This window comes from Chelmon rostratus, chromosome 13 (assembly GCF_017976325.1).
Source record: "Chelmon rostratus isolate fCheRos1 chromosome 13, fCheRos1.pri, whole genome shotgun sequence".
NCBI lineage: Eukaryota > Metazoa > Chordata > Actinopteri > Chaetodontiformes > Chaetodontidae > Chelmon > Chelmon rostratus.
Window position 1 is genome coordinate 10,798,635 of NC_055670.1, and position 27,968 is coordinate 10,826,602.

A 27,968-nucleotide genomic window follows, 5' to 3' on the forward strand; every position below is an offset into this window, starting at 1 on the left:
ACACGCTCGCTAGCACGCGCACACACACACACACTCCATAGACAACATGTATATACCAAAACAATATCTTTTATTTGTAGTCCATCACCACAGCCCTGGTAGGCTATTCTGCACCAAAGCCAATGGAGAAACACATGACAAGCTTATACAATAGAGAAAAGAGAGGAAGTCAACTGGATGGTAAGCAGTATGTGTTTACATTTCTGTGTCTCACTCTCGACACCACACCTGCCATACTATTTTTTTTTTTTCACCAGATCTACCTAGCTCTAGTTCTATAACACCTGGCATACCTGCTGTGGCATTCAGCCACTCCTGTCCCATTCTGCTGACCATTTGGGGATTATTGCTGTGGGAATGATTATTACCCAGAGTCAAAACAAAACAGGAACACAACAGGAACAAGAAGAACACACATAGCACATCTGGGTATTAGCAGTATTATTCACGCTGGCGAAAGTTGAGTCCTGAAAGATTTGGAGCACCAAGTCAACTGTCATCCACAAGTTGTAATGGACTGGGGATTATCATTGTGCTGCAAAGCTGCCAGGATCCTCACACTATATGTGTTGCTCTCAATGGTAAAAATAGAGAAAGAAGACGCTTTCTGCAGACGGTCCATGTTTGTGCTTTTTTAATAATACTATTATCTTAATGAGGTCATAGTTTGGTTTGTTATACACTGGAGTTACAAAGGAAATTAAAATAGACTAAAATTCGAATAGCCCACCAATGGTAAACAGTACAGTATTTTTAGGGGGCATTCCTCCCCCAATGAAAGTTGGGTAAGAGGAGTTGAGAGGTCACTGATAGAATGCCTATACATACAGACACATACACACATACCACAAACATACAGTCTGTCACGCACACACACTCTCACACGTATATACTGTACAGAAACAGTCAAAACAATGGAGCGAGAGACAAGATGGAGTTCCACTAAAGTCTTCACAAAGCACAAATTCTTCTTATTCCTTTCTCTTGTTCCACACCACTTTCATGACAAATTTGTTTTTTAAATTTGAAAAAAGTAGACATATACTGTAGCATCTCCACGCTGACTTGTTAGGTTGATTCCTCTTTGATGTTGAAGTCATCTTTATAGTCAGATAATCAAAAAACACAAGAACAGTTTTGCGAAATTGATGCACAACAATCCCATACATTCTGAAGTTCATGAGTCAAAATTAAATGTTCTTGTGGCAAAAGTACTCCAATCTGGGCCTGTCCGAGTCTCCACTGGAATAGTTCCCACAGGACATTACTAGGTGACTGGTTAGCTCCATTCTGTTCATTTCTGGGTACATCCTCTCTCTTGTATTGTACCTCCTTTACTTGAGTCCGTCAGAGTTTTCTGAACAATCTCCACACGCCATAACCTTTACTCCATCTATGTGTACTGTCCAAGAACATTCTAGATACAAGGTTTCTGCTGGATTAGAACATTCCAGGGCCCGGACTGAACCCCATGTCCATGTCACGTGGCCTCATCTGACCCCCCATCATCATTGTCTGCTGTGGGGGGCCGCCCATGCCCTGCAGTGACATCATCATGTTAGGTGAGCCGCCAGGGCCTGGGTGGGCCATTTGTCTCCCCTGCATCATCCCTCCCGGACCCCCAGGGGACATCATCCGGTGCTGGGGGCCCATCATGCCTTGGCCCATGAATCCTGGTGGCCGCATTGAGTTGTGGCCAGGGTTGCCCATTGGCATGTCTTGGGGGCCCATTCCCCCACCAGGCCCCCCTGGCATCCCCCCCATCCCCTGCATGGACATCCCCATCCTCGGTGGACCATCGCCCATCATGCCCTGCATGGGGAAGCCAGAGGGGTGCGGTGGTTTTACCCCAGCGTTGTCTCCTCCACCTCTGGGAAAGTAAGACAGAGTCTGGCTGGGCTTCTCTGACGGGATTATCCTGGACAGGTCGAACTCAGGAATGCCGGATGCTCCCGGCCGCATCACCTCATGAAGGTCTGCATCGCTGAATCCACCTTGCATGTTGTTGAACTCTGGCCCTCCAGGGGTATTGGGCTTGCACATACCCCCATCACCCCCTCCCCCATGAGGCATATTGCCCATCCGTCCTCCCATAGGCCCTCCCTCTCCCTGGAAGCCCATGGGATGGCCAGGGAAACCTTGGGGACCAGGACCGTTGTGCGGGGAAAAAGGGCCTTGCTGGGACGGGGACTGGGTGAGGGGGTATGCCTGGCTTCGGTGAGGGTAACCCATGCGTCCCTGGGGCATCATTTGAGGGTTTCCCATACCAGGGTCTTGAGGATTTGGTGGTATCATCATGCCATGAGGCATCATGCCTGGGCCCATATTAGGGGCATTGGGAGAGGGCATCTGTGGGGGCATGCCATGGGAGAGGGGCTGGGATCCCATTGGATTCATACCCAGAGGGCTGAGGGCAGACATAGGTCCAGCGTTTCCAGGTCCCATCATACGTGGATTGCCTTGGTGATTCATTGCCATACCTGTATGTGCAAGATAAAAAGAGGTGATAATATATTCAGAACAAGCTCTTCTGAAACAGATCAAAGGAAGACAGGTATAAATATGGCCCATGTTGCGTGGAATTGAAATGACAAATTAAACAACAAACAAAATATATTTCAGATGTCTTACCATTATTGTTCACTGATGGCAGGTTAGGCGAGCGAGCCGGGGGCGAATCGTCATCAGAGCTGGCAACAGTCTTTATGGCATCATGGTAGAGCGGGGTGGAGCTGGGCATTGCAAACTTGGACATGCGTGACATCATGATGGAGAGAGGGTTCTGGGATAGAGTTGGCTCAGGGGGTATGGTGTACGGACTGCCAGACGGGACGTTCCCTGGGAGGGACATGGAGCCAGATGGAGCCCCTGATGAAGGAGGGGCTGAGGGAGGGCCGTTCCCACCTAGAGGACGACATGATGACAAAGAGATGACATGACAAAGACATGTGAAAACTTTGAGAGACTGGCAGATTGTTATTATCTGTGATGATATTGGATATAGTGTGTGGCACTCAATAAATTCCAACATATGTGGCCACAAGAGGGAGCCACTGGACCATAACTCACCAAACCCCACCCCTCATACAGATGTGTTAACTTGAATGAGTTATACACTTGAATGGTAGCCCCAATATCTATTTTCAGTTTTTAGTTTTGTAGACTAATTCTGATTTCAAATTACTAAAATTGGCAAAGTCAGACAGTCAGAGTCAGATACTTCACCTGTGATGATAACAATTACTAGGCCAGTGACAAAAAAATGCAATACAAATAAAATTTGACACAAAACCATTCACAAAAGAAATTACAGTATTAAATGAATTAAATTGAATGAATGTTAATGAATGTTAATTAATGAAGATACACTGAAAAAAAGATGAGAAAATTCAATATTGGGCAAAGAAACAAAGACACAGATGCTAATGAACACAGTAAAAGGAAGAAAGATTGTTATACCTTGCTCCATACTGCCCATCATGTTTGGTGAGGTGATACTGAGAGGAGGCTTGCCACCCTGAGGTGGTACTCCAGGGCTCTGCATGGGTGGTTTTGGCGAGGAAGCCCATCCTGGGGAGGGGTTAGGAAGGGAAGGAGACCTCATATGAACAGGAGAGGCACCAGCTGATCCCATCATGGAGTGGGGGGACTTCATTGGTGCTGAAGCTGGAGGAGCTGGAGGGGCACTGGGGCCTGTGGGACCAGTGAGCATGCCAGCCAGCTGGGACGGTGTCTGAGGGGATTTAAGGTTTCCAGAGGGAGAGCCCATCATGGGGGACTGCACTTGCCTTAGAGGAGGGGATTTAAGTGGGTTAACACTGGGAGAGTTCCCTCCTCCTGCTTGGACATTCAGATCTGCTGGCTTGCGGCCCCTTTGACCTTGTGTAGGGCCACCTGCAGAGGGGAGGTGGTTAATACGGCCATTACCTCCTGTTGGTGTAGATCTGTGCTCTGGACCAAAGGCTTGCTCTCCATGTGGACCCCTCATTCCTCCAGGACCCCCTGGAAAGGGCCGCCCAGGCCCCATAGGAAAGTCTCCTGGCTGTGTCTGCTCAGGGAAGGGAGGCCCCTGCATGGGCCTGCCCTGTGGGCCCATGTTCTCCATTGGAGGTCCTCCACCTCCTCTCATTCTCATCATCTCGTCAGGACTCATATTCATGCTAGGATCTCGTAGTTTGGAAGGGTGCATATGAGGTCCCGGCCCAGGGCCAGGTCCCATGCCAAACTCAGGCCCCATTTCCCTGCCTCCCATTCCCTGGAGCCTCGAGGATGGACTCATAGGACCATCACCTGGCATTCTGGGAAATATACCCATGCCATTACCAGGTTCCATTCCACCTCTTTGGTGCCCCATCATCCGTTGCATGTCGATCATCATCCCAGGAGGGAGGCCCTTTTCTCCACCCATACCTTGGTGGAACATTGCCTCTTGGACTGACTGAGGATTTGGGAAACGCTCACCGCGACCCCCTGGACCAGCAAACATTCCCCCGGGTCCTCCAGGGAATCCTCGTGCATCTCCCATACGGGGAGGCATGTCGTCAGGCCAGCCCATTCCAGGCCTTGGTGGTCCCTCCATTTCAGGATTCATCATACCAGAGAAGCCAGGCATCCTCTGCATATGTGGTGGCATACCCCTGGGGCCAGGGCCCATGCCCATGCGCTCCTGGTAGTGCTCTGGTGGACCACCTGGTCCTCCCCACATCTCTCCTGGGCCCATCTGATAGGGAGGTGGGGGCCCTCGCATCATGCCACGTGGACCATGAGGGTGCATCATCATGTCTGGAGGAAGTGGCCGGTGTTGCATTTCTTGTTTCTTCCTCTTCTCTTCATAAAACTCCTGCTGCAGCTTCAACCAAGCCACCTGTTCTGGGGTCATCTGATCTCCTTCTCCACAGCCCCCAGGCCCCCCCATGTGTGCACCCATTTCATCTTGTGGAAATGGGGGCATGTCCCTGGGACCATGGGGTGGGCCAAAGGGTGGACCTTGTGGACGAGGCCCTCCTGGCCCACCTGGTGGTCCAAGACTCTGAGACTGCGCCATCATAGCCTGTAGGGGGCCCTGCTCAGACCTACGGGGTGCACCGTCAGGGCCTCCATCATGGGGTCCACCATGGGACTGTGGGGGCCCAGTTGGTGGTGCATCACGGTCATCAGGGAAAAGCATGCGCTGAATATCTCGCAAGGTCTGCAGAGAGCGCTGTCGATGCTCCAACTGTTCTTGGGACAAACCCTCTGTGTTGGCCTCCATGTTCAACAGCTCCTGGGCCAATTGCTGCTGTTGTTGCTGCTGCTGGGGTGTCAGACCTGCTCCACCAGAGCCTCCACCCTGCCCTCCTTCACCTACTGTTGGAGGGTTGAGGCCAGCCTCAGGTTGGGTGACAGAGGCCTGGTCAACTGGGGCAGTAGTGTTACTGGGGCTACTGCCAGGAAGATTTTTGGATTCCATGCCTGCAGAGGATGGCCCTTCCTGCGGAAGAACACCAGACTGATTCCCTTGGTTTGAAGGCTGGGGTGGGGCTGGCTCTGCCATGCCAGGTAAGGACGGTTTAGATCCAGGCTGGTGGCTCTGATCTTGGGCATGCGAAGGCGGTTGCTGGGGAGGCTTGGAGTCGTTTCGGAGGGCGCTTGCTGCATTGTTCTTTAACAGAGAGGGACAGATGTAGGATTAAGTCATAACACTCTCATGCCACATGTTGGTGTATGAAAGCATATGTGTGTGATAAAAGAGAGCTTGTGTGCATCTTTACCAGGAGGAGGTGAGCTTTGTCCTTGCTGTTGGAGATGTTTTTCATGTGGAAGGCAATGATGTTTTCTGTACGGTCAGTTAGAACTGCATCAGCTGCCCTGAGGACAAGAAGGCAGACAGTCAGATATCAGTCATCAGACACAATAAATATGTGCGTGGGTGTGTGTGTGTGGGAGTGTGTGCATTTGAGAGACAGTGAGCCAGATGAATGAGTACTGCATGGGACCATGAAGGTAAAACCAAGGTCAACAAACTAAGCAGACACAGACAGACACCTTCCATCAAGTATCCACATCTTTGATCTCTAATTCCCAACAGAGTGTTAATCTAAGACAAGTGTATACTCCCACTGAGCCCACGTTTGTGCAGATACACACAAAGGATTTAGACTACAACTTGGAAAGTTAAGGGAGTGTAGACAAGGGGTGGGAAAAAGGTAATACCACTGACAGGGGCACAAAGATATACTTCAGACAATTGACATTGTTAGTAATTCCATTTGATTCTGAAATGCAATTATGCAAAGGGTTTTGCTGTTGGTGTGTGTTTTGCTTATGAAAAAACATGTAGAAATAGTCTTTAACCGCAAACTCTAATCACTAAATCTTAACCAAATAATGGTTCAGTAACTACACATATATGTAAAATATGCACAAAAAATTCTAGATTTAGGTTTCAAATTATCAGGTTCAATATATATACTAGCCACGGCAGATAAAAATAGTAACTCAGCTTCCTTACTTGTTGGCCATCTCTGTAGTGAAGACATAAACAAGTTTTGAGCCTGGTTTCTGGCCAGTAGGAGGTTCTGTTGTGGAGCCTTGACCTCCCAGTATATTGTGGGAAGGTGTGGAGGAGCGACTGAGTCCGGCATTGGAGGTAGAATGTGTGACTGAGTCCTGGGGCTTTACGTCACTGGAGTTGCAGTCTATAGGGAGACAACAGGGAGGACCATGGTTTTAGGACCAGCACCAGCTTATGGGCACTGTGGTTCTACCAAGGAGCTGTCATAAGTCAAGTTGATCAGCAAAGGGACTGCTACACATGCTTGGATGAACACGTTAACACACTTACTGAAGAATCCTTTGTCATCTTCGTCACTTTCTCCCCCAGAGCACCAGTCAGCTCCACTATACGGCTGCCTCCTCTCTGCCACACACATCCTCTTCACCCTGCTGCTGTCTGGAAACACACACAGACACACACACACACAACTATCAGTGGGCTTGGGTTTATCTGTGTGAGTGACAATGAAGGACTGCAAAGTACCTTTTACAGCATGTCCGACTGTTGGCTTCTCTGGGCAGAATGTGTTGTATACCCAAGACAAAACAAAGAACTACGTTTGCAACACTTTAATAAAGTTTTGCAGTGGTACAGAACAAAAGGAATACAACAAACCAACCTTGTCTGTAATTAGGAAGAATGTGTGCCATTTCCTCCATTAGTGAGTGCTGAATAAATTTGACAGACCGTCTCTACAGGGAATGATGTGTAAAACTATGAGATGCATAGGAACAATCACAACACAAACACTACTGAGATGGCATTGTTTAAGCACTGTACGTATTTTACCAATGCTGAGCAGTTCAAAGCATTTCTTTACAAACTGAGAGAACTTCAGCAACACTTTATGAAAGCAAAGCTGCCTATTACTCTCCTAAAAACATCATCAATGAACTCATGCACCTTGCCCACCTACCTTAGTTCAACTATTTTAGCATTCTGGTGAGAATAAAAACAACATTATAAATAGTCTCAGATATTTGAATTTATACTGTCAAACTTCAAGAATGACTTATAGCACTTCACAAAGACTAATTGACAATTTGTGACCCCAGCTACCAGCCGGACATGAGACAATAATAAGTACAGGCTACAGGGGTCCTTACCTTTTTCCTCACTAGTGGGTGTGCCGCTCTCTGGCTGTTCAAATGACTCCACCGAGGTGCTTCTCTCCCTTTTGACTTTAACCTTGGAGCTTGGGCCAGAGGTCAGGCCCTGGCCATTCTTCAACCCCATTGCCCCTGCCACATTCTGAGCCCCCTTGGCACCCAGGGTCTTGGGGTCACAGGGTGAGGGCTGTGATTGGCTGCCGGTGCTCCCAGGTTTACCCTGATTGGGCATTTTAGAGTCCATCTGGGTGGCAGTGGAGGGGGACATGACGGGAGGTGAGCGTACCATGGCCTCCGTCTTAGGTTTAGGGCTGACAGACAGAGGAAAGAGAAAAAGGTCACAGGCATAATTACTACATTCATACTGTGTATAAAGAACTAAATATTTCCTGTTTGATCAAAACAGTGCAAAATGACTTATGTATTACAAATTTTAATACAACGGTCACTCAGTGGACTTTCAAAATGTTATGTTTTGTCTTCCTACATACATTTGTGACCCCATTTCCACAACAGGGTGGAAATGGGGCTTGTCAAGCAAAAAGCCTGGAGCTTGAAGTGAGGTTACCCAACAATCATGCTCTGGAACTGGGCACAAACTAGACAAGACAAGCGGTACATAGCCAGGCAACCGGGTATCCATGAGGTCTATAAGATGGTCTCTACCACAAGATATTCCCCAGCTTCCCACTATAACATGTACCAATGTTGCCCACTGTGGTACCCAAGAAATGGAAAGAAAATGCGATTTTTCTTTCTTGCCCACTTTTTTTCCTTTGCAACTGCTTAACATGATGTTTTTATGGCATCTAGCAGTTGGTATGGATGTCTATGAACATAAGATTAGAGGTATTAGGCAATCCATGAGCACAGACTGAACAGACACAGGCCATCTACAAATGACTACTGCTTACTAGTTATGGGAGCAGTTCAGTTCAGGGAAGTGGGACACATCCAATTGGCAGAGAATTCCCTTACCACACCCTAATCTCTTTCTCTGTCTCTCACACACTCATGCACGGACGCGCACGCGCACACACACACACACACACGTACAATTAGCATGAAACAAATGCCAACATGTCCAAAAAGCACAGCCGCAGCCTAGCACACTTTATGTACATACACACAGACACACATCTAGTAGAAAAAGGAGGCAAAGCCAGAACTTTGGCAGTCCAGACAGCCGTTTCCAGAGGCTCCAGAACCATGAGTCAGCAGGGAAAACTCTTCCAAGCTTAGTGTACTCCCTGACCCTAGAACAGCTCTGGATCAAACATCAAGACCCTTCAGGTAAAAGAATGGAGTGGGGAGGCTGATCTTAGATCTGCATTACACCTGACCTACACTTGGTCTCCTAACACAGAATGGGTGAGGAAAATGTGACTCTCAGGTTTGTGTCCATTTAATCACACTGCCAAGACTACACTTTCACTACTGATCGCATACCATGTCCACATACTTGGTAAAGTGTGTGTACAAAAGCACATGGAACTAGTTAACACTGACACCTAAAAACAAGGCCTCAGGTTTGACTCATTGTGTGTGGAGACAGCACGTTCTCCTCAAATTTACACGGGTTCCCTCCAGGTCATCCCAATCCCTCCCCCATTAAAAAAAATGGGAATGTTAAGTAACAGAGAGCCTTCTGCCACCGACCAAGCCTCTGGCCTTAGAAATGGTTGCTCACTGTACATTAATAGATGGGATGGGTCACTTTTCCCCACAGGTATTAATAAAGTATAACAAAAAATGCTGTTTAAGGGCTGTAGTTGAAGTTTTCTGTAGACTTGCTCCTGATCAGCTTTTTCCAAATTCAAAACTCAGCACATTAAGCACCTTGCAACTGGTGAGAACTGAGAGTTTCACAACACCAGGATGAGGGATGCACTGACCAATCTGCAACCAATCATATCAGCTGACAGACGGCTTAAAATTGGTTTCTGTACTTGACTGAACTGCACTGAAGTCTTGGGTCCATACATTCTTCAAGTAGCATCAGTGTTTTTGTTTTTACAGAGACCTGTTTTTATTTCGCTTAATTCTGTTTGAACAGAGGGTTGAGTGTTTGTGTTTGTTCTCTCTTCCCAACTGTTAATAAACACTGACAGCTAATGTTTATTCATTTTTGATATTGTGTGATGATTTTTTTAATTACTTGAAACAGGTTTATGGACTGGACAGAAGCCTGTGCTTCTCCAAAACCTGTTTATGTTATTGATGTTGAAAGACATTAGTATGTAACCTTGATTTAGTGTCTCTTACTCACAACAACAATGCTGTGCAGCCATAGAAACAATCTGTTCAACATGGAGCAGTTGAAATTTTACTTCTGCTTGCTGTGCAGTTGCAGAAAGTCTGGATTAAAGGCATAATTTTGATCAACATTCACATCAGTGTTGCGCTGATTAGGCTGTTAAAACAAGCATCATGAGCTCACATGCACACACAAACCAGTGCTTGCTTATTATCGCTATCACAGCACTGTATAACTGTACCACAGCACTTGACCAGCAGGATGTCGGTGTGCGAGTCCACTCACCTCTGTGTGTTGGTGGACGGGGAGTTCTTTAGCCTATTGGAGTGCATTGATGGGGCTCCCAGGACTACAGAACAGGGTGGAGTGATGAGCTGGTGAGGACTGCCTGTGTGCGAGAGCGGCGCTTTTGTGCGCACGTTCCTGGAGCCAGGAACAGGATTCCCAATGTTCGAGAGGTTTCCCCGACCGTCCTTCGCCTCCTCTCGCTCTTTCTTCCCTCGCTCCTTCTTGCTGAAATGTGTCGCTGCTGTACCTGCCGCCGCTGGCCTCTCCTCTTGGACCTCCAACATTCTCTCTATGTCCTTGTCTGTGTGGATGTGTGCGTGTTTGTGCGTGTGTGTGTGTGTGTGTGTGTGTATGTGTGTGTGTGTGTGTGTGTGTGTGAGAAAGTGTGTAAAAACAATAACAATAGTCCAGGAGTCTTTCTTGTTCGGTGTGTATTTATGAAACTCCCCCAAGGGGGCTTTCAACGGCCCTTGGGCACACTGTTAAGAGAGAGCAGAGAGGAGAAAGGACAGTTAACAAAACTGGAAAAGAGGGCCACACTCTGACCAAACTTAAAGTCAGACACCACCCAAAATCTTTTTAGCACCAATCTACTCGTGTAGCCTTGAAAGGTGGCTGTTAACTTTAATTTGTGCCAGCAGGAATGGATTCCAGTACGTCTTTTTCCCTGCCGACATTTTGACAGGGAAAGCACAGGTGTTAATAATAAAAAATGTCTCAAAACTCTCCTGCAGCATAATCTCCATCCCTGTGCTTCGTATGATACGAGGCAAAAATGTGAGTTTTTAACATGCTGCCAACTCACTGCTACCTCTCAACCCGCCATGGTCTTTCATGGAGTTAGAACAATAAACAGGCCGGATCGGCAAATTGCAGATATATGTGAAAAGATAAGAACCAAGAAATTCCATAAAAAAACTGCCAAAGATGCCTTTGGGTTCAACTAGAAAGAGAGTCATCATTACATAGTTAGTCCACCAGAGAACACTGAGTTTCCAACTTGATGTTTCAACTGTTTTGCTCTGCACATATCATGGCTGTTCTTCAAACACTGACATTTAAGGGATCCTAGCATTAATTTCACCATGACACTGTTGCAGGACAAACAACATGGGCAATTCTGATGTTTCAGCTAGAATGCAAGTTTATTTAAAGCAGCCGTAGGAGCCTCAGTCTAAAACTAGTGAGCTAACTAGCTAAAAGCCTACACCTTGCACTCACAAACCACAGCCTGGCATGAACCTAGCACCCGAGCAGCTAACAGAAACATAAAAATGGTGTATGGTTTATTTGTCCATCACATTCCCATCAAAATTAATTTGATTTGACAACACAATGGATCTGGATATATTCCTTAAGTTGATACAATCAGACCTCTAGACCAGACACTTTCTGCAAAGCTGCATTCTTCATCATTCAACATGCGATTTTCATCAAATAACAACATTCAATCTTGTGAAATTAGACTAAAAATGACAAAATAACAAAGGTCTAGACTGCATTGGCTGAAATGTTCAATATAAATCAAATTACTTAAAAAAAAGACTACAATGGCAACAGTTTAACAGTTGGCAACTACACAAAAATAGTTTATTTCTGACTACGACTTAAATGCCCAGACTAATCAACTAAAACCTGACTAAAAAAAGAAATAAAGGGTGAGGTTGACTAAATATGATAAAAATTAACAAGGTCTGAGACTAAATAAAAACAAAAGATGACAAAATTAACACTAAAGTCGAATATCGGGCAGCTTAGTCTTCGATGCTAGAACGATTTTGGGTGGGGTATCGCTTTAACTAAATGAATACCAGCACCACAGTGCAACCGTAGCAAACAGTGAAGTGTGGTGGTGGAATGGAAAAGGTAGTACTGTGGTCCACACTAACCACTGTGTGTTGCTGTGTTTGTGTGTGTGTGTGTGTTGGTGAGTGAGCACGAGAATCGCATGAGAATCTGTTTGAGAGCGAGCGGCCCAGTCAGTCAGATTACATTGTCATCCTGAAAATATTTAAGAGCTCTTCCAAAACACTCAACATTGTAACTGGCTCCAGAGTTCCCCTGGGGAGAAGGAGGTGGAGTGTTTGGGGGGTTCGGGTGGGGGTGTGGTCACCAGGAACCAGACAAATACACCGTCTCCTGCTACAGCAGGAGCACTCGACTCTCCCTGGTCTGTAGGAGAAGTGATTTACAACAATCAGGACCACAGATCACTGCTGCACATGAGCGGAGGCTGGCTTCTACACAGGGACGGCGAGGGGGAAGCACAGAGGAGCCTTGTTTATCCAAACTACATTGATTAGACTAACCGTTTGAATATAAAAATACACTTTGTGACAGAAGTGGAGGCTCTTCAGAGAAGTGGTGGGTTGATTATTGATTGCTGAACTTATGATTTGACATATTTACAACAGAACAGCTTAAAAGACCTCTATTCTAAGAGAAATGACATGTTTCTATTTTGCGACACAACACAGTTTGATACATAACTTTGGAAACGAGAACCGCAACGCACAATTATACAAGAGTAGCTCTGCAGCACACAGAAATCAACAGAAATTTCACACACTTCTGCTGTAACTTTAAAACTACTATGAACACTCACAGTTTCAATTCTGTGTCTACACAAGTCCAACATTTTCAGATCAGTGGTTGTTTCAAGGGTTCTGGGGTTTTGTTGGGGCAGAGTTTGGATTAAGGGCAGGAAAACAATGTGCGAGGGAGGACGAGATGAAAAAGTGGCAAAAACACAGATGCGGTTTGATTTTGCTGTTGACTGCTATTTGCGCATCAAAGTGAAGCAGTGGCTTGCGTAAGTCACAGTGGAAAAGACCTGCCAGACAGCCGCTCTCGGCCAAAACACTGTAAATAATAACATTCACAATCTCAAGCTCTTGCATCAAAAAGGACAGTGTGGGCAAACACTCATTAAAAGACACATCCCTAACAGATAACAACAATGGCAATAATAATAACACTTGTGTTACACAGTTAGTATACCGTGAAATCTCATACTGCTGCAACCCTAAAATGTACGAACAGCTTCAAACACAATAATTTATACAACTGACAACATCTGAGGACAAAAAAAGTTATTACATTTACTTTATTCCAATTGGTTAGATGCTATAAATGTTCAAATTAAATATGCTGCTTGCCCATTCAAAAAGACTTTCCTTTGAAGCGTAGGGAGCTCTTTGGCACGAGGTGTCTTGGCTCTGTTTAAAAAGGTGAGTTTTCCGGCCTGCTGTGGTTGGTTGTGGATGGGCAGTGATGGATCTGCTCCACTGTGGGGCGAGTACAGACAGACTAGAGTCTTGGCTAATCTACCACAGGGGCAACATGATGGCCAATCACCCACTGGAGAACATCCTGGAAATTACTCGAGTGCAGTGAACAATAGCACGATGGCAACACTTTCACAACCAAAAACCTCCAAAGTGTGGAAGCATTTCACTCTTAACTCGGCTAGAAAAGTTGCGAAAAGCAGCATTTGCAAAGCTGACCTGGCATGGCAGCACATCAATTACGCTGGAGCATCTGTAGAGGAGGCACGTCGGCTCTGTAGATGATGAAGACTCATCTCAGTAAGTTAGTTAGCTAGCCAGCTAGCTTAACATCAAAAGCCATGTGACTTCACGTTATGAGCTATTTTCTCTTGACCAATAAACTGCTAATGGCCTCACTGAAGGGATGATCGATGATTGTTTTGTCCCTTGCCGGTAATACGGTGATTTCAACAAACTTATGATCAAAATTAAGATGTTATAAAAATGATCTCTAGAGTCTGCGCCTTACTTTGGATTTAAAGATGTCTCTGGTGGAGCGAGGTGTCCACCCACTGCGCCTCATAATCAGCACAAGTGAGTGAATTTTAAATGCTTAATGACAAACTACTTTCCTGTCTAATTTCCATGGAGCTGACACCCTGCATCTCCGTTCTCATGTGCCTGTCACCAAACCTTTGCTCTGCAGTCCATAAGAGTTGTTAACATGGACATGATTTGGATTGTGATATTAAAGATAAGATCATTTGATAAGATCATCTGATCATCATTTGAAACTGAACATGATGCTATGATACTACTGCACCACTGTCCTTCACATAGCTTGCTTGCAGTGCTAAAGTTCACCTTTGGAACTGGGTAAAACCCATAATATCCCCATGTACAAGCTGTTATGTTTTCCTTGATACTAAGACTAAATTGTCCATGCTGACAATTCACTGGCATATTTCCCCCCATCCCCTACTACTCCTGCCGCTCCCTGGCGATCGCATCGCCTACCTAATCGACGACCTCAATAACCACGACTGGACAACATGAAAATAGAAACCCAACCCTTCTGCCCTAAAAGGGTCTTATCTAAACCTAAACCCCAATCATACGCAAACGTGTGTAATGCGAGCATGTGCACGAATACAGACACAAACAGCAGGACCTGTCAATCATCTGTTCCCTCCAATCGCACGCTAACGAGACACTAATTGGGGAGCTTGCTGACAAGACTGTCATAAGGAATACACTGACACGCACACACGCACATCAGGCGCACACTGCAGCCAACCGCGCGCTCACACAACAAAGCACCGTAGAGGTAATCAGAGATTTCTCTTCCTCTATCTCCAGTAAAGACGCTGAACTGTCTATCACAGCACACACGAGGAGCTGCAGCGCATGCAAGTTAATGGGAAAACAGTATAATGAGGCTCTAAAAATGAGCTTTTTGCCTCTGATATAAATATGAGGTTCCACATGAAAAGAGGGCAGAAAATAGTTCAATTCAATTAGATTTGGGTTTTCAAATGCGGGTGGCACTAAAAAGGAGCATTTCATTTCATGCTTATGTAACAGTCATTGTACGCTGGTTGAGCACAGTGTGGAGAGTAGACCCTTCCCTGCTACGTCACCCAAATTCCTCTGAAGGGGAGATGGGAGGCTTTATACCAGTGGAGAATCCACTGGGATCCACAGCAGAAGAGCAACCATGACCTTGCTGCCAACCCGGTGCACTGGCTCAAATTTCAACACAACAAAGCTGCAAAGACATTATTTTAAAAAGAAGAAAGAAAAAAAAACTCAAGTGCAAACGTGCAAACACACACAAACACACACACACAGCTACTCTTCCCTCATCTCAGTCCTGCTGTTGGCTGTAAAAGGGCCTGCTGATGTTTCAGCCTTATTTATGCAAATCCCATTTTGCAGTTCAGTCACAATGGAGTATTGCTCTCTCTTTTCTCGCTCTCTAGCTCCCCTACACGCTCTCCGTCTGCCCGGCCACCATCTCAAGAATTTCTTTAGTCCATTATTTGTTTAGGGTAATATCAGAAACATTATTTCCACCTCTCCTCACAGTTTTCCGCTAGAATATACAAATGTGGGCAGCCATAAGCAGGGGACTGCGCCGTGTGTAGAAGCAGCATCCAGCTCACAAGTCAGAGCTTTGCAAAACAAATTTAAATGAAAAGATTTTTCCGAGAAGCCAGGTCTGATAGACTACATCTGCATATTAAGTGAAAGTATGTTAAAAAATGCTTTTAAACCAAAAGTATAATACAAATCTGAAAGTGAGCGGAGTAGCTTTTGTAGATAATGGCACATTGAAATTTCATACTTTAAGATCCTCCTGAGTCAATACTTTAATACCATCATCAGTTTGTTAAGAAATGGGACCATGAGCAGGAAACAGCAGTCAAGTCTTCCCACGAGGTACTACAGTGTGTGTTTACTTCCTGTTGTCCTCTTGGGATATGAATTATGGCTTTTCCCTGATGGACTAAGGCCTAAAACGTCTTAAATAAAGTGATGAACACGGTACTGGATAGATATTATATAACAAAACAGCATCTCTTTTGATCTGACGCACCCGTAGATTCAAGTTTTTAGTGTTCTACAACTTTGTAGTAATTCTTATGACAAAATAACTAAACAGTTTTTTTTAGAGAGCTGAGTCATGAAGTCAGTAAATGACTTATTTTGACTGAAATTTCTCATTTGTATAAAAATGAATGAGTTACTTCTTCATCCTTTAGTTGCTTCTTTACAATTAAACCTCAACCAATACTGAAACTTTACTTTTTCTAAACACTTCATCAGATATTTTTTCACTAACATCAGTAAATGGTACAAATATCAATCTCATATTTTTGGGCTAACCTCAATTCAAGAAAAAAGCTCAGCACTTCCTTGTAAATAACCAGTTTCCTAACTACAACTACTTCCTACACATACATACCTGCCTGGCGGCTAGTGAAACAGTAACTAAACGCAGACAGAACAAACAGCATTAACTACAGAAATAAGGAACAAAAAGCAAGATGTCTGCCGCCCTCCAGGCAAAGATCAGTCGGACGACCCACGGTACTCTAGGTGTGGAAACACCTGCAAAGTGGCCTGCTGAGGTGGCTTCCCGAGAGCACTGTCCCGACATGCCACACCCTGCACACAGCACTCATGATTCACGCTCAGTACATACAGAATGTTAGGAATGCTGAGTGTCGCTAAAGATAGAGCTGTGACGCCACAGATGTAACATTTGACATAATACATCTACCGTGACAGGAACGAGAGCGCCCGCACCTCCTGAAACCGAGCCACGCAAATATTTACAATGAACTTTAAAAGTGTTCCGCATTCTCCAAACTCATTACTGCTCCCACAGTACAATAGCTGCATATCTCCATCCCTCTCTACCCAGGTTTTCTCGCCTGCTCACCTGAATGTGTTTTAGTTTTCGCCCCCCCTTGCTCCCTCTGTTACCCCCAACATCAAATGTCTCTCTGCTGATCGGTCTGTCCTACACTTCTACAACTCCTCCCACTCCCCTGTCCTCAGTGCATCCTTTCCTCTGGTCGGCAGACGATGCCCCTTCATCCCCAGGGAGGCAACATGTGTGTAATGTCACATTTTGTCATGTCGTATCGTGGTGACAGAAGCCTCACCGTGTCCATCACAATGATGGAAGTGGCGATGAAAACAGGAGGATGGGAAAGGGGTGCAATACAGATATACCCATAGGAGGAGGAGGAGGAGGGAGGGGTTATTACACAAGTCGCTCTCATGACAGAGCGTGAGGGTGGGTGTCTGTGCCTTGGACACACACACACACACAGCTGACTCACTAGTGACACATCTGCTGGCGTAGCCTGGGCACAGTGCCATGTGTGGCGGCCAGCTCCAGCAGCAGGACTGGCACTCAGCACTCCAGCCTGCTGTGATCTCCGTCTCACACACTTCACCCTGCACTCCCATCTCTGTCGATCTGCCCTCTGTCTCTGCATCTCTGGCAAAGTGGGTGTGTCTTGCTCACACACACACACACACACACACACACACACACACACACACACACACACACACACACACACACACACACACACACACACACACACACACACACACACACACACACACACACACACACACACACACACACACACACTTCTACTCAATATGAGACAAAGAGACTGGGTAAATGGCAACAATGTGCCATTATGTCTCTGACGACAAGCGTGGGTGCAAATTACGGGTGTGCCAGTATCAAATGTTTACGGTACGATTGTTGTGGCCAAACATTTAAAGATAAAAAACAGAACAAGGCAAACACACAGGTTACCCTGACTTTTATTAGACAGAGGACTGATCACTTAAGCACACACGACAACTTCTGGACTCAAAAGCGTGAGCATTAACACCTTACACTTTAAAGCAATATTTATATAAGGAGGTTGGTTGTGAAAAGTGTCAGACATTTGACTTGAAAGTATTTTAAGTGAAGCGTGTCTGTGTCTCTTCAATTTTATACATCCATTCATGTTTAGGGTTGTGAAACAAAATTTAGGTTGCAAATTATAAACAAAACCAAAATGCCAAGAATCGGGTACGTATGAAAAAATTGAATTTCATAGTCATCAGTTTTCTAAACGCATTAATCCTTTATTACAGCAAACAAAGGCTACATATCAACAAGGACCTGTCTCCATCGCGCACCAACACAACAGCAGGTTGCTTTGTTTCGATATAAGCATGCATGGCTAACGTAACAACACGCTGAGATTTGGACCGTGGTAAAAGCTCAAAACTGTTGCTTCGCTTCACGAAAGAAAACAACAAAGCAAAGTGCAACGCAATTAGGTGTAAGTCAGGCTGCACATCCAATTTGGTCAACATTTAAGGCAGCATTCAATGCCGTGCGGCCTCCTAGCCCGTGTGCATCAACAAGTTTTCGACAACAGGCAGATTGTGCTCTGAAAACATTAATGGTGAGTTTGAATATATTTTTAATAATCTGGTCAATGTGGAAACTGCGTCAATGTTGTTGCATTTTATGCGGCCTCAGCTACTGTTTCATGCTCTCTCTCACTATGGTCTTCGTAGCATAAGTAGCATATTTGATCTGCTGCTGATGTGATTTCTGTGCAGCATCAGTCCATGCTCAATTCGCTGTTGGTTCAATAAGTGCAGTTTGACATTCACGCTCAGGCTTTTCTTGCTGGGCTGCATTTACCTCTGATTACAATTTAATTGTGTGATTGTTGGCCAACATGTTCTAATTTCTTTTGAGTGTTAACAGTTAACATCATTCTAAAAAGGCCTGATATTACACAAAACACAATAGTGACAGTCCATACACTGGGCTCTTAAAGGAGCCCACCCCTCTCCGCAGTCACCACAAGCAAGCAACAAATAGGTTCATAATCTCACTCTCCTCCACTAGTAGGGGAAGTGCAAGCAAGGAAAGCCAAACTAAGAACCATGAGCAGAGCTAAAGCTAACCTGCGGAGATGAACAACTACGATGTTCGCAATCTTGAGGCAGCAAGATTTGATCTTCATCAAAAATTCGTAAAATCATGCTCTCTTTCATTTAACATTACTTTATTTGTTCAACTTTGCACCTGCAAACTGCCAGCAAACACTTCAGTTGACTGTCACTGGTTTAACACATCATGAAAGCCCCCCATTAACTATGCTTATTATACTCAGGTCTAGTTCTGTCTGGGTCAGGACTGGGTCTGAATGTCTTCAGATCCCTTTTGAACTTTTTGTCTATCAATTTATGCCCATTCGTTCAGGTGAGTTTTCCACAGGATCAAAATTTTGAACACATGAAGGCCTCTGGCAGAAGAGCACTTCCTTGTGACTGAGCAAAATAAAACTGCTAATTAAGGCAGGCTCAATCTGCTCTGTTTATAGTGCCACTGAAATCAATGGTAGCAACAGAGACATTAACAGTATAGTAAAGTAAGACACAGTTGTAGTACAAATGCATACACACTAAGCAAATCTGCAAATTAAAAAAACTCCATGTTTCTCCCTACACTTGGTTTCTCTCATTTGCAGCTCAAATGAAAAGCCAAACAGAAACTCCATTTGCTTAAGAGAAAATCTGCTGCCCTCTGTGCAGACCCCTTCTTTCCTCCCTTCCCTTGACCATGCTCTCTGGTCCATGACTCCCTCCCTCCAACCCGACTGTCGCTCCCACACTCGGGCCACATTCCTCCCTTGCTCATGCTGGGAGGACGTCTCCCTGTGGCTAAAAGCATTGTGGGAAATCCCAACGGCCAGGCCCTTTAGAGGCCGTGTAGACGTAAAAGTGTAAAGGACGCTTGCGTTCCTCGCTTGCCAGTCAAAAGGCTCTTCTTCCAAGCCACTTGCCAATATATTACACACTTGCCACAAGCAAAAAATGAACACATGGCTGTCATTAATGTCTTGATACTGAGCCTCACAACAAACAGCACAGAAACATCAAATACCCACATTTGAAGCAGCAGTCAATACAACCCACACTGTGCAAAACCTCAGTTTATAGCGCTAAGAACATCAGGCAGGAAAGGAATGAAATTTTAAGATGTGCTGCCCAAAACATTTTTAGATTCTTTTTGTGCATTACAAATCACTACGCGACAGAAACAAAAAGTGACATCTCAACCTGTCAGCCCATGTGACACAGTTCAGGGATCTCTACTGACCTGGCATGAAAACAAACAAGTAAAAACATTTTACTCAAAGCAGAACACTCAAAAACATGCAGAGTACGCAATACGTGTGCTGTCTCCTCTCCGCTAAGACACAACAAAATTAGCACTCTGGAGACAATATGAGCCAGATTGTGTCCCTGAATTACCCCAGTTTGCACTCTGGTGTCATTCCCATGGAATTTTAAACACACTGGCTGAGACCTGCCCAATTAAATATACAGGCACAGAGAAATGTATATGTACACGCTCATACTTTTGCACATAGAAATACCCACGCGCAGCAATACTTAGCTGTCCTAATACTGTCTGAGATGCACTGTAAACTCTGCTACAAGTAAATGGCATCTACTGTTCCCATGAGTCCGAGCTTGCTCACTTGTGTGCATTTCTGTCTAAGCCTCCTTTAGGTTCCTCTAAAGCAAGAAACAGCAACATGTTGAAAGCATGCTGTATGTTGCCCATGCAGCCCAGGTAAAGTGGCTTAAAACACAGCCTGCCAATTAATCCTGATGCCAATTAACCCTGACACAAAGAACTTCCTCCCTAACACTCACCACCGTGTCTTTTCAGGAACATGGAGATGCTGTTGCTGTTGAACGTTCTCTTTATTGTCACTCCTGTTTTTGTGTCATCATTATGACTCCAGAATCAATGTGTTTTTAAGGCATATTACTGATGTTTTCATTGCATTCAAGGTTGGTAAAACTAATAAACTGAGCGGCATAAAAAACAGTCACTTCATTTTGTTTATGAGCAAAAGCAAATGGCTCAAATTGGTAGACAATGAGCAAAAGCAAACATGGAGAATAGAGACAAGATTTGAGCAGTTCTAATCCAAGGTGTGGCACTGTTTTAGATGTCACAATTCTAAAATTTGACATTATTCGTGATAAGACTACATTTCTTTGCTAACAAAATAAATTAGCGCAGTATAACAACCAACATGCTGGCAGCTCGTCACCACCCAGAAATAAACACTGTAGAAGCAGGAAGAAGTGAACCTGTTGATTTACCTGCCCAACAGACTCCAGACACAGCTCAGTAAGCTGTGTTATGATACAACTTTATTTCATCCGATCTTTAAAAAGCAACCAGAAAACACCAAAATTCCTAAACCACAACCTTATACAATAAGAATTACAGTACTCCAGGAATGCCAATAGATGCTAAATATAAGCATTAATACCTAAGAGATCTGACTGTATTTGGAGGTTCCTGCTGACTGCCGCCTATAGTGTTGGAATGATATGACAACATAAACAGCGCGTAATTTATGCCTCTCATTCAATCTGTCTCGAGTTTCAAACTGAACCTGTATTCAGTTATCCATCATATAGTTCTGAAAAAACTACATTCCAGAGTTATTATCGTAAACCTAAACTGAAGCTAAATGAAAAGGATACCATTTAAGACCTAAAACCAAACTGAAATGATGTTGCTGGGCTACAAAACTAATTAGAATAAAATCAAAATGCAATACCATATCATGGTTCGTGTATTGTCACTTGGCAACACAAGGTTGCACAGTGAAATTGAATCCATGCTACATGTACGTAGAACATTTGAAGGATTTAGCACACTTTGTAAACGTATTTGCATGCTGACACAATAAACAAAAACAAACTAAAACTACTACAAAACTGAAAACTTAAACTAAACCTTTCTGAAAATCTGAAACTACATAAACTAAAACCAGCAAATACACTCACCACTACAAGTGTGACATTCACATTTCAAAATTCCACCAAAGATCTCAGTGTGCTCTCGCTGAAATAAATGCAGAATAAATGTCTACATTAGACAGCGTGGTTAGCGCAAACAATATTCACGTCAGTAAAGATTTGCTTATTTTCTCCAAAACTAACGTGAAAGACTTCCAATGAGTTTCTGCAAAGCACTGACACATATGCAGTCTCACTTCTCAGGAGCTCTACCATGGAACATAAAGGATTTAACACACCAGAAGCTTCCTCTCATTTACACTGACAGAGTAGTCAAAGAACACTTGATAATGAACATTTGACACAGCTGATGGATGCTTATCACTGGCTCATAAAATTAGCAAACTGATTTCAAATTAAAACCAAGCTCTATGAATTGTGTCACATGCACCAAGTTTTATGGTAAAGTGACGAACAGGAGAGTATCTCATCTTCTGCCTGTTGGAGAGCCACGTGCACAAAAAATAAATAAAGAAAAACATAAAATAATGAAAAATCCCTGCAAGTGTAGTGGCTAAAATCTTAACTTTAACACTTCAGCCTGATTGCAGTAGACAGATATGGATTATTCCTGAGTGCTATTACTGTGCTTGTGTCTAATAAAGTGGCCTGTGAAAACCAGATTTTAAAATGGGTTTGCTCTTAACGTCTGCTGGTGAACACTGTGTCATGATGCTACATTAAACTTGGCTAGCTAGTGGCAAGAGTCAACCTGGTAGCTGGACAGGTCCAGGTCCTGGCTAGCAGCTTTTAGCATGGATAGTTGATAGGTGACTGCAGGTCACCACGGCCCCCAGGCTCTACCTGAGAACGGCTCTGGTCGAGAGGACCCCTCCCCTCGCAGCAGGGGGAGCAGCCCGTCTGTGCAATAACTGTCAATCACAGCAGAGAAACATGAAAGCAGAATTATAGGTACATTTTGACTCAGCCAGACACGTCCCTGAGGATCCTGTACGGGCAACAATCCTACCACACATCCACACATGTGAGACTGAGACCTCCCACACTAGAAAAGATATGAAATGCAGCTAAAGGAGAAACACACTCATATTTATAGCTGTGACTGTTTGGATAGGCACAATAAGCTGTAAAGACTTACTACTAAAATATTTGTTTCAAAACGAAGCCCTCCAACCTTGTATAGTCAATCCTTTATTTTGTGATAATTCAACTTTACCGTGCTTCTGAGTGAAGACTGCTCTGTATTGGTCAGCTTAGAATTTGATCAAATGAATAAAGCAAGAAAGTATGATGGATTATTTTGCATCTTGCTGAAAATTCTGCACGGCATGAATGACTACAGACTGAGCAGACTAATCATTCTGATATCTAAACTTGGATAATTAGCTGATACAGGGTACCTATCCTATACCAGTTCACTCTTTTCTTTGTCAAAAACACTCTGTACAACCCACCAAGTGGAAATGATGAGCTGATTTTAATTATATTGTGTTGAGAAGCTTTATATACTGTGGTGGCCCAATTTTATACCAACAGAAACAGTGTTTAATGTGGACTGGTCACATCTAACATTCATTTAATATAGGCGCTGATACGGATTAAATGCATCAGATGACTGACAAGGAAGGCATGACTACTGGAGGAAACATACCAATATTTGCAGCAATCAATCGACACAAATCAAATGTTTATTTTTACCCCAATCTGCCATTAGCTTCAAAGCTCAAACTACGTCCTCAAATGGCAAGTTAAATCTAGCAGTTTTGAACTAACTTTTACAGACTGAGGAATAATCAAGCCAGTTTCCTGATATGCACAGAAAGAAATCCCCTCTATAAATACAATTTTTCAATTCTCTTTTTGTGTATTGTACTAACATATTCTCATGTTCTGTGGGAAATGTGAAACATCCCTCTAAACTTCCAAACAGGTTGAATGTACACCAGCAGCCCTGCGATGGTTAAGAACCGAACAGCATTTTTCCCGCTCCCTGGGGGATACTACATAATTGCTGTACAATGGAAGCCTGACTAGTGTAGGAGTCATTCAGTGGATGAACTAAATTCTTTAATTAATTGTGAATGGACATCTTAGTCGGAACACCGTGTAAATGAGAAAGAGATGAGTTTCTGCTAAATGTCAACACTCCTTAGTTTATGAGCAAACAGGTAAAAAAAAAAAAAAAAGAGATCAAAAAAAGAGATCAGAACGAGGCAACAGAGTGAAAAAAAAACATTTCTAGCAAAAGACTTGAGTGTAACCTACTGACTTGGGTCTAACCTACGGCGTGAATGGGGAGGGGAGCCCACTGACACCCACTGCACAGGCAATGAAACAAACCGCCCCTCCAACACATCCCTCCATGTCACACACAACAAGCCATGCGAGTTTTAATTAGAAAACCTATGCAAACAAATGCACAGAAACATGAGAGGACAATTCACAGAGGAAAAAATAAATCCTTTGCCACTTTACATCAATATCCATTTCCCTGCGTCCGTCACCTCACTGTGGTTTTTGGTTAACACGCTTCGGATTAGATAGCAGATAAATAAACAGTGTGGACAGCGTTCTCAGGAATAGCGCCCTGACCACGCCGTGTCCTCAGCATGTGCAGATCAGAGAATAAGACCGAACATCGCTCTGATAGTCCGAAGCGGTGCAGCTCTGAGGTCCTTTCCCTCAAGCCACTTCCCTGAGCATTAAGAGCAGCCTCACAGGGGTAACCGCTCTACAACTCAAGGCCTCTCCCATCAGGACGCAGCTATCAGTGTGCGCACATCCATAGACAAATGTCAAAGAGATAGTGACCAATGTCAGGAAGAGCCTGCGCCTAGCTTGTTAGTTTTGCATCAGAGCAGCGTTGCGCTATCAAGTTGTGGCACCAGTTAGTCTTTGAGTGCAGGAGAGAAGTGTTTGCTGCCATGCTTGATAATGCAACAAAAGTTGTTCTTAGGTTTAAAAAACAGAAACATTAAAGTCGAGAGGAAACGCTGGCAGAACAGGTACACATCATTCATGCACTGCATTGTGGGATTGTGAGCAGAAAGTACTGTATATGCCATGGACACAGTTTTTTCATCATTTTTAAAGGGCACTACAAATTTACTTACTGAGAATTCAGACATTCAAATAAAATGGCGGACAGTAAATATAGTGTGCTACATAGTAAATAGGGAGCAACGTCTGACACAGCCGACATGCTCCTGCCACATCTTATGGTACTTGTTTATTAGTATTTCCACAGTTATGCTCATATAGTTGTAAAGCAATTAAGATGAAAGAATCCTATATACTGTACGTCTGTCAAGATGTGTGCGTATGATTAAGTATGTGATTAAGTGTGACAAAGTAAAAAAAAAAGAGACAGAGAGAGTCAAAGTTGAGCTGTGTTACCTCAGAAGCCCCCCTGCCCTTTCAGCAGGGCCTCATATGGAGAACCAGGTCTCAGGTCCCCTGGGCACTGATGTCTGCTCTCCACTCGACTCCTCCCAGTCAGCCACGGAGGCTGTGCTGTGCAGGAACCTGGCCCACTCACGACACCCTACAGCCACAAGTCATTCACACCTGGAACAGAGGGAGAAAAACTTTGCTCATCGGGTGAAACACAAACAAGCAAATGGCAAGGAAAAGCACTCAGTCGCTGGTGTTGACATGACCAGCGTGTTGCAAACACACAACCAGCGCAAAGCTTAGGTCATTAGGGGCTACAGGAGCGGTGTACACTCACCTTTTTAACCCAGACATTCATTTATACTTCGGTTATCGACCGGTGTGCACATAAGGGACTACACGATAGCATATGATACTCCATCAAGAGCTTCTGTGCTTCTTTGCATCCAAGAGGACTTCCTCTGAAAAATTCCTTTTTTTTTTATACACCTCAACAATGCAAAGAAAATAAGGTACAATCGGTGCCCATAGAAAAGATAAATATGAAAAACCTCAAAGACTATGCAACAGATAGACACGTTCATGGCAGACAGCGGTGTTGCCTAGCAATTGAAGAGACCAGAGTCCTGTAACAGGAAGGTCTGCAGTTCGGTCTCAGCCACTGGCAGGTATGCTTCAAAACAGTCCTTGAAAAAGACACCAAACCCCTACCTGCGAACTCAAAAGTCGCTCTGGATAACAGCATCAGTTAAAGGCAGACTGCAACAAAGCACAAAAGACGCTGAGATTTTCTCCTTACAATTATGGGGGAGAAAACAGCACTAGCATTAAGCCAATGTGATGCTGGATAAGCATTCATTGTAAAAGTGATTGGAAAATGTTTTATAAAAGATTACAATAAATGACTTAGCGGCACTTTAATAAACTCATGAAAGGTACCAAGTCAAGATGTTATTCATTAGACGAGTTTATTCATAAAAATTCCCAGATAGCTGATGTCTTTTACGAAACATTTTTACACAACAGGGCCTCTGGATTTTGTTCAGTTACAAGCCAAGTTAAAAAAGACTGATTAAAAAAAAAAAAAAACTAAAAGACTGAGCACATTCTTTGCTATGTTTAGCTCTCTGGTCTTGCCAAGGTAACACAGCACAATGCCACACAAGTTACTCTCAAACGGGCCTACTCGAGGAAGTCCTCCTAAAATACACACAAGACATCTAACAAACCTAAAACTCTGCAAATAAACGTAAAGCACACAACAGCTACAGAGTCTAGACTTCCCCCCCTGAAATCTCAGCGCCTCACTGGACAACTCTTGGCGGACAAAGTAATTCCATGGCGCTTGAAACTCCAGGAACTTTTTTTTTTCTTTTTCCTAAAAGAAGTTGTTCCTGTTTCGCCAGAGAGCTGGGGGGGAAGGGAGGACTTCAGCACTTGCATTCATGGAGCGTCGGCCAGCGCAAACAAAGTCTTCCCCGAAGAGGGAGGCACTGGACGGCGGCGGAGAGCGAGAACAACGACGTCGGCCACAAGCACACGCAAAAAAAACACACACACACAGACACACAAAATGCGTTTCGTTTCAGGGCTTTGCCTGCTAATAAAACAATTCAGACACTCCTTGAGCAAACGTTCATTTTCAAGTTGTGCTAGCTCCGTTAACAATGTAACAATTAAATCGCTCGGCAGATGATAGGGCTGGCCGACACAATCAGCAGCCGAGGCCTGTAATCTCGCTACGCGTTTATAAATCATATCACAGACATTTTTAATAAAGGAAATACAATACCAGCGGTGTGGTACTCCCGAAGAATGCAGAACATGCATGCTGCATTGTATCCTTTTTTCATTTTCACGAAGCACGGGCGGTCCTCCAGTATAATGGGGTAAAAACCAATATTTCTCCGCGGGTTTTACACCATGCTGAAAACATCGTGAATAATCCGCTTTTGGTGCGCTGGGAAAAAAATCGGCATTCACGGTTGAAAGGGTGCTCACTGTCTGCCGGGCCAGACACGACGTGGGTTTGCTAGCCAGCCTTCGGGGACAGAGGCAGAGAAGAACGGATACCGGAGTGAGATGTCCCCGGGAGGAGGACCCGCGTGTGCCCGTTGCCAGGAGGCGAGCTCTGGTACCGACACTTTCCACCTGGATTTGAAAAAGAGAGCACTCACCTGGAATGTTAGCTTAATTTCCGCTTTCCTCGAACGACGGATTCATACCGCACACTTATCAAATCACAACATTATCACGGTAACATTATAAAATAGAAATGTGTCTCCCCCCTTTCGCCAGAGCTTTCCAGTGGTCCTACTCCATTACATCCCAGTCAAGATTTCCTGTCGTCTCTCCACCCCCCCCTCCGTTCCAGCGCGATGGTTTAGCCCGAATTCTAAGTAGCAATTCTAGGTCAGGTCTGTGTGCCAGTGAGAATGTTACTGTCGGACAGCAGCGAGACACCAATGTCCACTCCACGTAACACGGTAAACATTATATAAGATGCAGCTGTACAGAGGACAAACACACCTGAACTGTGGCTGAAACATTTTTTTTTTATTTTATTTTGCGGATTTAAACCATCGTCTTTGTGGTGACATCGAACTTCTTCACATGAAAGAAGTTGGGAGTAGTAAAGCATCAAACTTGTGGAAGTTCCCACAGGATAAGGATTTTCAGTGCAATTGCGCCCGTTATGTCATAATCAGTCCAATCAGTTT

General features: G+C 44.4%; 1 protein-coding gene across 3 annotated transcripts; it reads right to left on the reverse strand.

The window, feature by feature from the left end:
* Nucleotides 1-214: 214 nt before the first annotated feature.
* Nucleotides 215-27,558, reverse strand: bcl9 (BCL9 transcription coactivator). Of its 3 annotated transcripts, none has more exons than XM_041951158.1 (10): nucleotides 27,426-27,558; nucleotides 25,252-25,422; nucleotides 10,187-10,668; nucleotides 7,642-7,955; nucleotides 6,824-6,931; nucleotides 6,491-6,677; nucleotides 5,751-5,847; nucleotides 3,460-5,641; nucleotides 2,632-2,904; nucleotides 215-2,480 (listed from the first exon to the last, which is right to left on the reverse strand). In XM_041951158.1, exons 3-10 carry the CDS (start codon nucleotides 10,471-10,473, stop codon nucleotides 1,441-1,443), a joined length of 4,488 nt encoding a protein of 1,495 aa, XP_041807092.1. In that variant the 5' UTR covers nucleotides 10,474-10,668; nucleotides 25,252-25,422; nucleotides 27,426-27,558; the 3' UTR covers nucleotides 215-1,440. The 3 variants fall into 3 exon arrangements, with proteins under 3 accessions (XP_041807092.1, XP_041807091.1, XP_041807093.1); XM_041951157.1 differs by lacking the exon at nucleotides 27,426-27,558 and adding an exon at nucleotides 27,041-27,381; XM_041951159.1 differs by lacking the exon at nucleotides 27,426-27,558 and adding an exon at nucleotides 25,586-25,603.
* Between the last annotated feature and the right edge of the window lie 410 nt (nucleotides 27,559-27,968).